Source organism: Myotis brandtii, unplaced genomic scaffold (assembly GCF_000412655.1).
Source record: "Myotis brandtii unplaced genomic scaffold, ASM41265v1 scaffold601, whole genome shotgun sequence".
NCBI lineage: Eukaryota > Metazoa > Chordata > Mammalia > Chiroptera > Vespertilionidae > Myotis > Myotis brandtii.
This window is the reverse complement of record NW_005370276.1, coordinates 1,703,371-1,712,306: the sequence shown is the minus strand read 5'-3', so window position 1 is coordinate 1,712,306 and position 8,936 is coordinate 1,703,371. Positions and strand designations below refer to the sequence as shown.

The window sequence follows — 8,936 nt, the reverse complement described above, 5'->3', positions numbered from 1 at the left end:
ACCCTGGTCCTCCCAGGAGCAGGAGGGTCCCAGCAGCTGCGGGGGGTCTGTGGGGAGCGAGGAGAAGGGTCAGCGCTGCCTCTAATCTCCCCAGAACCCAGCTGTCCTGCCCCCCTGGGGTCTCCCCACTCACAGACCACGGAGAGGCTGAGAGAGACGCTGTGGGAGCCCAGCGGGTGCCGAGCTTGGCAGGTGAACTCTCCTTCCTGTGCAGGCCCCACGCGAGGCAGCTCCAGGATCGCGGTGCTGGAGATGGGGGTGGCGTTCAGGCCTGGGGACCCCCGGAACCAGCTCAGCTCGGCAGGGGGGTTGCTGTCTGCCTCACAGCACAGCCTCAGGACCTCTCCCTCCAGGATGGAAAGGGATGTGGTTTGCAGATTCTTAAAGGCTTCGGGGAGAACGATTATAGGAGGGTGGAGGGTTGGAGAGAGAGAGAGAGAGATGTGTGTGGAGCACAGATGCAGGCACCCACCCACCAGAGGTGAGGGACTGGGGTGATGCCTTTCATCCTTGCCCTTCCCATGTCTCATCCCATTCAAACTCCTGCTCCCCCCTCTGCCCCACCAGGGCCCGGGGGCAGGTCCCAGCCCAGAGAGGAGGGGTTCTTTCCTACCTGTGTCGTTTCTGAAGGAGACGCCCAAGGTGAGTTTCCGAGGGGCATCTGGGATAGAAAGACAGGGCCCCACTTCAGATGGAAGTCACCCCAACCCCAAGCAGGGGCGGTGGGAACACTCCCCACCTACAGGCACATCCATGCCCAGGTGTTCTCAGGTTAGCTCAGCCTCCTGCACACACACACACACACACAGACACACACACACACACACACACATCGCTCACACTACCTCTAGGGACCCAGCCGAGACATTGAGCCGGATGGTGGTCTGTGTGGTCCACCGGGATCCTTCCCATTTCACCTGACAGGTGAGGCTGGTGCCATGGTCCTGGGGCCTCGGGGTGAAGGTGAGCACCGAGGAGCGGCGGGTCTGGGGGTTCAGCGAGTCCACAGCGGCTCCCGCCCAGGAGAAGGAGAAACGTTGTCCCACTTCGCAGGCCTCTGTCAAGCTGCAGGCCAGCTGTGTGGGGCAGCCGGACTCCAGAGGCTCCCGTACACGGATGTGGGGTTTCTCTGTCAGGGCTGCAGGGGAGAAAGGCAGGTGCCTGGGCTCCAGGGGTGGGGACTCAGAGCGGGACCCTGAGAGAGGCCCTGCCTGGTGCTGAGCTCACCCAGGCTCTGTGTCTCTTCCCACCACCCAGGGCCCACGGCCTGGACAGGGAGTGTCCAGTGTCCTGTTCCTGCTCTTTGACGGGGTCCCATGCCCCTGGGTCCTCTCCTGGGACCCTGCCGTACCTGCCACCTGCAAATCCAGCATCTTATATTTGTAATTATATCCTTGGAACTTATATCCTTGTACTTTTCCTTGGTGATTATATGCAGGATTTCCTATCTCCACTCGGAAGAAGTAGCGTCCTCTGTCACTCCTCCTGGCGTCTCTGATTTGCAGGGAACAGTTGTTGGTCCTGGGGTCCGCGAGGAGGAAGCGGCCTTTGGTCTCTGTCTTCACTTGTTTATCTTGGTTGCTTGAGGCCACAGGACGTTTTGTCTTGTCCCCGTCCCGGTACCAGTAGGTGTTGACTTTGGTAGAGGAAGACCACGAACTCCATGGGTAGAAAGAGCAGGGCACGTGGACACACAGACCCTCCTGCACCGTCACCGATTTCTGCACTAGGAGCTCATAGCCTGGATGCTGCTGCTGCAGGGACCCTGGGGGAGGGGGACACAGCTCAGATGCAGCTCTTACCCCTCCTCCACCTGCCCTGCCCCCCTCCATCAGCCCACTCACCCCCCCCCTCCACAGCAGGGGCAGCAGCAGCAGGGGCACCATGTCTGCCTCTGGCAGGGCAGAGCGGGTCCAGGTCCCTGTGTCAGGGAGCGAAGTGCCCAGCTCTGGGGTGGGGCCTAGGTCACCCCAACAGGAAGCCCTGGGGGAGAGACTGTGGCCAGGCTGGAAGGGGAACTTGGCCTCCACAGGAAGTGGGAGGGGGTGGTGGCTGAGAAATCATCCTGTCTCCCTCCCGTCTCCCATCCAACCCTGCGGGTGGATATGCTGTGGCCCCCAGGGGTTGAGAGGCATGTCCAGATGTGAATCTGAAAGTAATCACCTTGCAGATGATGTGTAAGTGGAGAGGGAGGTCACCCAGGGGGCCACTGGGGTCAGAGCTGGACTTGGGGGAGACCCACCCTTAGGCTGAAACCACTGATCGGTCTAGAAAAGGATAACTTTACATTTTCTTTAGACAGCTCAAGTGATGGCAAGAGAAAAAGCAATTTAGACTCAACTCCAGTTGGGGGGTGGAACCCCAGCGAAAACTTGAGCATTCAAGCCCTTTGCTCTGAGATTTGTGGAGACATGGGAAGCACACGTGTGGGTCTTCCAGGGTCTGAGGGACCTGGGACAGTGACAGCACACAGGCCCCATCAGAAGGCGATGTGTGAAGGGAGATCTCACCCCATTCGGAGGGACCCAGAGGTGGCCTGGTTCCCAGGTACAGAGGAATTTGCTTTCTAAAACCAGTAAGATCACAATCAATGGGATATTCACATTACAATCAATAAGGCGTTCAATCGAATGGGATGATTTATATAATTCAGAAAATCAAAATAACTTTTCAATTATTAAGCCAAACAGCAGGGTTAGAGTTAAACTACAGTTTCTACCTGAGATGATTACTACCGTACTGCACTCCAGCTGAAACTGTTGAACATTCTGAAAAATGATAATTTTAATATTTTTTTAGACCAAGTGGGAGCAAAGGAGAGGAATTTAGACCCAAGTCCAGTGGAGGGTGGAACCCAGGGGCAGAGCTGAGTGGTAAAGGCCTGGCTCTGAGGGCTTCTTGGGGACGTGGGACGCACCTGTGTTGGCTCGAGGGTCTGAGTGTCTGAGGGACAGCGAGGGCGCACAAGCCCCATCGGAAACGGACGCCCCATTTGGCGGGACCTCAGCACAGCAGCAGCGCTGCCGCCTGAAAGTTCATGAAAATCCACCTTCCTGGCCCCTCATCGCTGGGTCCCTGTTCACAGCCCCACCCAGGCTGATGGGAAGGCTCCCTTTCTGCTCCATCTGTGTCCCAACCCGGCATCACAAACCCTGACATTCCATTCCCGCTGCTGGAGCACATAGTGGGGCTTCTGTGTGCCTCGCTGCCCTTGCCTGATGGAATCTCAAGGGAGGAACCAGTGAGCGCAGGGGGATGTCAAAGGCCTTCAGGATAACATCACAGTCAGCTCGGGATGCAGGAGGCTCCCCTGGCGGGATAGGGGGTGAGCTCAGCAAGCTCCACACCTAACGCAGCAGCACCGGGTCCGAGTCCAGCAAGGCAAGAGCAATAAGTAAAAGCTATGGAAATTCCAAAGAAAATCAAGCTGACTTTCTCCATCAAGGATTGTGTCTATATAGGAAAATCCACACGTACATACAGATACATGTAGGGGCTTGAGAAGAGAGTCAGCAAGGTTTCTAGAGACAAAATCACATTGCAAAACTCAAATGCATCCGTATAGCACAGCGACCAACAAAAAACAGCATGGTATAAAAGATGTCATGGACACATCAAAACTGACGATGTTCCTGGGACATTCAGAGATGCACATCACAAAAATACACTATGCGGTACCTCAACGGAGGAAATGATACATCTGTTTGGAAGGATTTTACAGGTGGAAATAGATAGCCCTGGCCGGATGGCTCTGTTGGTGGAAGCATCCTCCCTACAGCACATTGGTTGCAGGTTCAATTCCAGCATTGAGCATCTGCCCCCTGGTGGTCAGTGTGTGTCAGATTGACCAGTCATTCCCAGTCGTTCTGCTGTTAGGGTCAGTTTGCATATTACCCTTTTATGATATAAGATAGAGGCCTGGTGCATGGGTGGGGGCTGGCTGGTTGGCCCTGAAGGGTGTCCTTGATCAGGGTGGGGGTCCCACTGGGGTGCCTGGCCAGCCTAGGTGAGGGGTGATGGGGGTTTGCAGGCTGGTCACACCCCCCTCATGGTGGGGGTTCCCACTGGGGTGCCTGGCCAGCCTGGGTGAGGGGCTGATGGCTTTTTTTTATCAAGCCCCCCAGTGGGGACCCTCACCCCATGGAGGTTTGGCCAGCCTGGGTGAGGGGCTGATGGCTGTCTTCAGGCTGACCACACACCCTTTAGAGTGGGGGGTCCCCACTGGGTTGCCTGGACAGTCTGGGTGAGGGGCTGAGGGCCCTTTTCAAGCTGGCCAAGCTCACACAGCCACGGAAGCTCCCAGCCTCTCCTTTTTCTTTTCTTTTTTTTTATTCTGGAATTTATTTCCCTTCTATAATTGAAACTTTGTGAGAGCCGTGCTCCTAACTCTACTGTGTATCAATGTCTACAGTTTGGGAGACCAGAAACTCAGTTGGTAACCAGGTAACTTCTGGGCAAGGGGAGGATAAGGTGCCAACTTCAGTCCCTTTCTGAGACTGAGGATGGAGAGAGGAGAGCAGAAGGTTGGGGGATGAGTGGGCAGAACAGAGAGAGAGGGAGAGAGAGAGGGAGAGAGAGAAACTCAAATGGGAGAAGCACAGGCAGAAATGAGGGAGCCGTCAGTGGGTGTGTATTACTGTTTATTTCTGTATCTTAGGATGTTTTGAGCCATTAAACAGATTGGAAGCCAAGGAGACACAGGGCCTCCCAGGGCGGCCCATTCTCAGAGACAGCAAAGAATTTCAGATGCAAACCAACCCAACCTGAGCCCATATTGCCAGCCTCCCCACCTGCCCCAAATCACCCAGGACCTGGGACCAGACAAAGAGAGACCACGCCCACAGGCCCATCCCCCAGACTGACACACACCAGCTGGTCCTGAAGGGCTCACCCTGCCCTGCCCTGCGTTTCCCATGGGAACCCAATCAAGGCCTTCGCTAGGCTGCCCTGCACCTGCATCTGCTTCCTGAGGAAATCCGGGGCTTCCTGGGCACAGCGGCCCCTCCTCTCAGGAGGTGAAAGGAGTAAATGTCTTCTCTCCATGGCATTGACTCCCCTTGGCGTCACTCAGTCACTTCCACACACTGAAACCCCAGGGGCACATTGGAGGCAGGTGAGTCAAGAGCTTCCAGGGAGAAGGTAACGTTGATGTCCCAGGACGGTCCCTCTAGCCTGGTGTCCGCACCTCAGTCCCATCTTGAGAGGAAGGGAGGATCCATCAGGAGCTCTGCCTCCTGTTCCGGGGGCCTCCACACCTGCGGGGCCCACACAGGTGTCAGCTCAGAGACTCGGCCACTTTGGCTCTAACTCCAGGCAGAGCCGGACAGGGCGGCCCCACCTGGACCTCAGGGCCAATCCCTGACCTTCCCCGGGAGAGACAGGCCTGCTCACCTGGTGTAGTAGAGCCAGGTGAGGACGTAGGTGAGGAGGAAGCCAGCCCCCATGAGGGCCCCTCTGATCAGGGTGAAGACCAGGGGCCAGGAGCCCTGCTGCTCCTCGGTCACACATCTGCAGGGAGGGCTGCCTGGGGACGCAGGAGAAGGGTGACGTGTTGGTCAGGACTCAGTCCACCCACAGCCCAACACCTGACCAGGCGGCCGCCCCCACACCTGTCCTGCAACTCACTCTGCACAGAGAGGCTGAAGGAGACGCGCTGGGAGCCCAGCGGGTGCTGAGCCCGGCAGGTGAACTCCCCTCTGTCTCCCGCCCCCACATGGGGCAGCTCCAGGACTCCGGGTGCTGAGGGCTGGGGCGGGCTCAGGGGTCTCCCCTCCTGGGACCAGCTCAGTGTGGCAGGGGGGTTGCTGTCAGCCTCACAGACCAGGAGCAGGGACTGGCCCTCCAGGACAGGCAGGGATGTGTGGTTGCTCAGGGTCATCAGGGCTGGCAGAGGAACACAGAAGGTGGCTCGAGAGACAGGGACCCTGCTGGTCAGGCCCGGCTCCCAGGAAGAGGGCTGAGCTCTGAGGGTGGACAGGGGAGGAGTGGGCGGGCCCCTCAGGTGGAGATGCTTCAGGAATGGAGGCCGCCCGGCAGGGGAGAGGAGATGCAGGGACACAGGCAATTCCGGTGGCAGAAGGCCCAGGAGCACCGAGCACTTGATGATGGTGGAGAGGAGGCGGAGTCAGGGAGCCTGGTGCCTAGGGCCTCGCTGAGGGCATCGGGCTGTGCCCTGGGCGCCCAGAGAGCAGCTGGGAGCTGTGCACAGGGAGGCAGAGGGTCAGGGCCGAGACTAGAAGGATCCTGCTGGGCCGTGTGGGTTCGAAACCACAGAGACGAGACTGGAGGCGGGAGGCTGAGGAGCAGGCTGAGGCCAAGGGGCCCCGGGTCCAGGACAAGGCTGGATGGGCTCCGGGGCCCCGGGAAATCAGAAGAGGGAAGTGATGTGAGGAGTGAGGTTTCCTACAGTTGCTGACAGGGTGTGACTGGTGAGAAAGGGAAGCATCTAGAGTGAGTCAGACCACACCGGGGTTAAGTGGGGTCGAGAGGCACCAGCAAGAGGTGCCTACTGAGGCCTGGTCGGTGTCACTCAGTGGTTAGAGCGTTGGCCTGAGCACCAAAGGGTTGCAGGTTCAATTCCCAGTCAGGGGCACACACCTGAGTTGCAGGTTCCATCCCCAGGTGGGCTGTGTACAGGAGGCAACCAATTGATGTGTCTCTCACATCAATGTTTCTCTCTCTATCTCCCTCTCTCTCACATCAATGTCTCTCTCGCACATCAATGTTTCTCTCTCTCTCACACACACACACATCAATGTCTCTCACACACACACACACACACACACATCCATGTTTCTTTCTCTCTCTCTCTCCCCCCCTCCCTTCCACTCTAAAAATTAATGGAAAAAATATCCTCTCGTGATAATTTTTTAAAAAAAGAAAAAGAGGTGCCTACTTATGCAGATCTGTGGCTGGACTAAATTTGTGGGAGGCATCAGGACTGGTCAGGATGGGACGGGGACACCAGGGGGAGACCTGGGGAGGTGAGCATGCCCGGGAGACTGGGGAATGGGAACATGGCAGCCTCCTGGAGACAATGACCGGATCAGAGATGAAGGAGGACAGGCAGACCCACCCCGAGGGGCTGCAGGGCCAGGGAGGAGGGTCTCACCTCCAGGCCCTGAGCTGGCAGAGGCCCAGCCCACCCCTTCCCCAGAGAGGAGGGAAGGGCTCCTACCTGTGCAGTTTCCCTGGGAAAGCCTGACGGTCAGCAGAGGAGCGTCTGGGGAGGGAAAATGTGCTGACTCCAGGGGGGCATTTGCCCTTTGCCCCAGGGGCCCCTAAGCGGGAGGGCTGGGGTTTTACTTCAGCAAAATCCTCTGGGAAAGGAAACCCAGGACTGATCCTCCCTCTGGCCCCCTCGGCCCCGGGGGACCCAGCCCCCCCACCAACACTCACAAGAGACATTGAGCCGGATGGGGACCCTTCCCGTTTCACCTGACAGGTGAGGTTGGTGCCATGGTCCTGGGGCCTCGGGGTGAAGGTGAGCACCGAGGAGCGGAGGGTCTGGGGGTCCAGCGAGTCCACAGCAGCTCCCGCCCAGGAGAAGGTGAGAGGTCGTCCCCCTTCGCAGGCCCCTGGCAGGCTGCAGGCCAGCTGTGTGGGGCGGCCGGACTCCAGAGGCTCCCGTATCCGGATGTGGGGTTTCTCTGTCAGGGCTGCAGGGGAGAAAGGCAGGTGCCTGGGCTCCAGGGGTGGGGACTCAGAGCGGGACCCTGAGAGAGGCCCTGCCTCGGACTGAGCTCACCCAGGCCCTGTGTCCCTTCCCACCACCCAGGGCCCAAGGCCTGGATCAGGGAGTGTCCAGTGTCCTGTTCCCGCTCTAAGACGGGGTCCCCTGTCCCTGGTTTCTCTCCTGGGCCCCTACTGTACCTGCCACCTGCAAATCCAGCATCTTCTCTTTGTAATTATATTTCACAGAATCTCCTCTCTCCACTCGGAAGACATAGCGTCCTGAGTCGCTCCTCCTGGCGTCTCTGATTTGCAGGGAACAGTTGTTGGTCTTGGGGTCCGCGAGGAGGAAGCGGCCTCGGGTCTCTCTCTTCACTGTTTTATTCCGGTTGCTCGAGGCCACAGGAGCAGCATAGTCTGTGTTGTCCCAGTCCCGGTACCAGTAGGTGTAGAGTTCACTAGAGGAATTCCACAGACTCCACGGGTAGGAGAAGGAGCAGGGCACGTGGACACACAGACCCTCAAACACTGTCACCGATTCCTGCACTCGGAGCTCATAGCCTGGCAGCTGCTGCAGGGACCCTGGGAGGGGGCAGAGGCTCAGTGGCAGCCCCTGCTGATCCCCCACCTGCCCAGCCCCCCTCCCTCAGCCACTCACCCCCCCACAGCAGGGGCAGCAGCAGCAGGGGCACCATGTCTGCCTCTGGCAGGGCAGAGCGGGTCCGGGTCCCTGTGTCAGGGAGCGAAGTGCCCAGCTCTGGGGTGGGGCCTAGGACACCCCAACAGGAAGCCCTGGGGAGAGACTGTGGCCAGGCTGGAAGGGGAACTTGGCCTCCACAGGAGTTCGGGGGGTGGTGCCTGAGAAATCTTTCTGTCTCCCCTCCCCACGCCCGCCCTGACCCTGAAGGCAAATGTCCTGAGGCCCTGGGAGGCTGAGTGGCTTCTCCAGAAAGTGACCCCCTTACAGAGGATGTGTAAGTGGGGAGGGAGATCGCCCAGGGCCAGCACACTCAGAGCTGGTCCTGGGAACTCGGGGGGACCCGCCCTCCAGCTAGAACTGTCAAACATTCTGGAAAAAGATCACTTTAATATGTTTTTAGACCAAGTGGGAGCAAAAGAGAGAGGAATTTAGACCCAAGTCCAGTGGAGGGTGGAACCCAGGGGCAAAGCTGAGTGGTAAAGGCCTTGGCTCTGAGGGCTTCTTGGGGACGTGGGACGCACCTGTGTTGGCTCGAGGGTCTGAGTGTCTGAGGGACAGCGAGGGC

The 8,936-nt window shown here is 58.4% G+C and overlaps 2 protein-coding genes across 2 annotated transcripts; both read right to left on the bottom strand.

Moving 5' to 3' along the window:
• Nucleotides 1-836: 836 nt before the first annotated feature.
• On the bottom strand, nucleotides 837-1,926 carry LOC102252841 (sialic acid-binding Ig-like lectin 14; the record flags this gene model as incomplete). Its single annotated transcript, XM_014550444.1, has 3 exons — nucleotides 837-1,138; nucleotides 1,352-1,765; nucleotides 1,845-1,926. Coding segments are annotated over 3 exons (798 nt in total), but the record flags the coding sequence as incomplete, so codon positions are not given.
• Nucleotides 1,927-4,622: 2,696 nt separating this feature from the next.
• Nucleotides 4,623-8,452, bottom strand: LOC102252537 (sialic acid-binding Ig-like lectin 14). Its single transcript, XM_014550483.1, is given in 8 exon segments — nucleotides 4,623-5,255; nucleotides 5,392-5,524; nucleotides 5,626-5,883; nucleotides 7,178-7,222; nucleotides 7,399-7,419; nucleotides 7,422-7,658; nucleotides 7,873-8,253; nucleotides 8,330-8,452. Coding segments are annotated over 8 exon segments (1,149 nt in total). The 5' UTR covers nucleotides 8,367-8,452; the 3' UTR covers nucleotides 4,623-5,218.
• Between the last annotated feature and the right edge of the window lie 484 nt (nucleotides 8,453-8,936).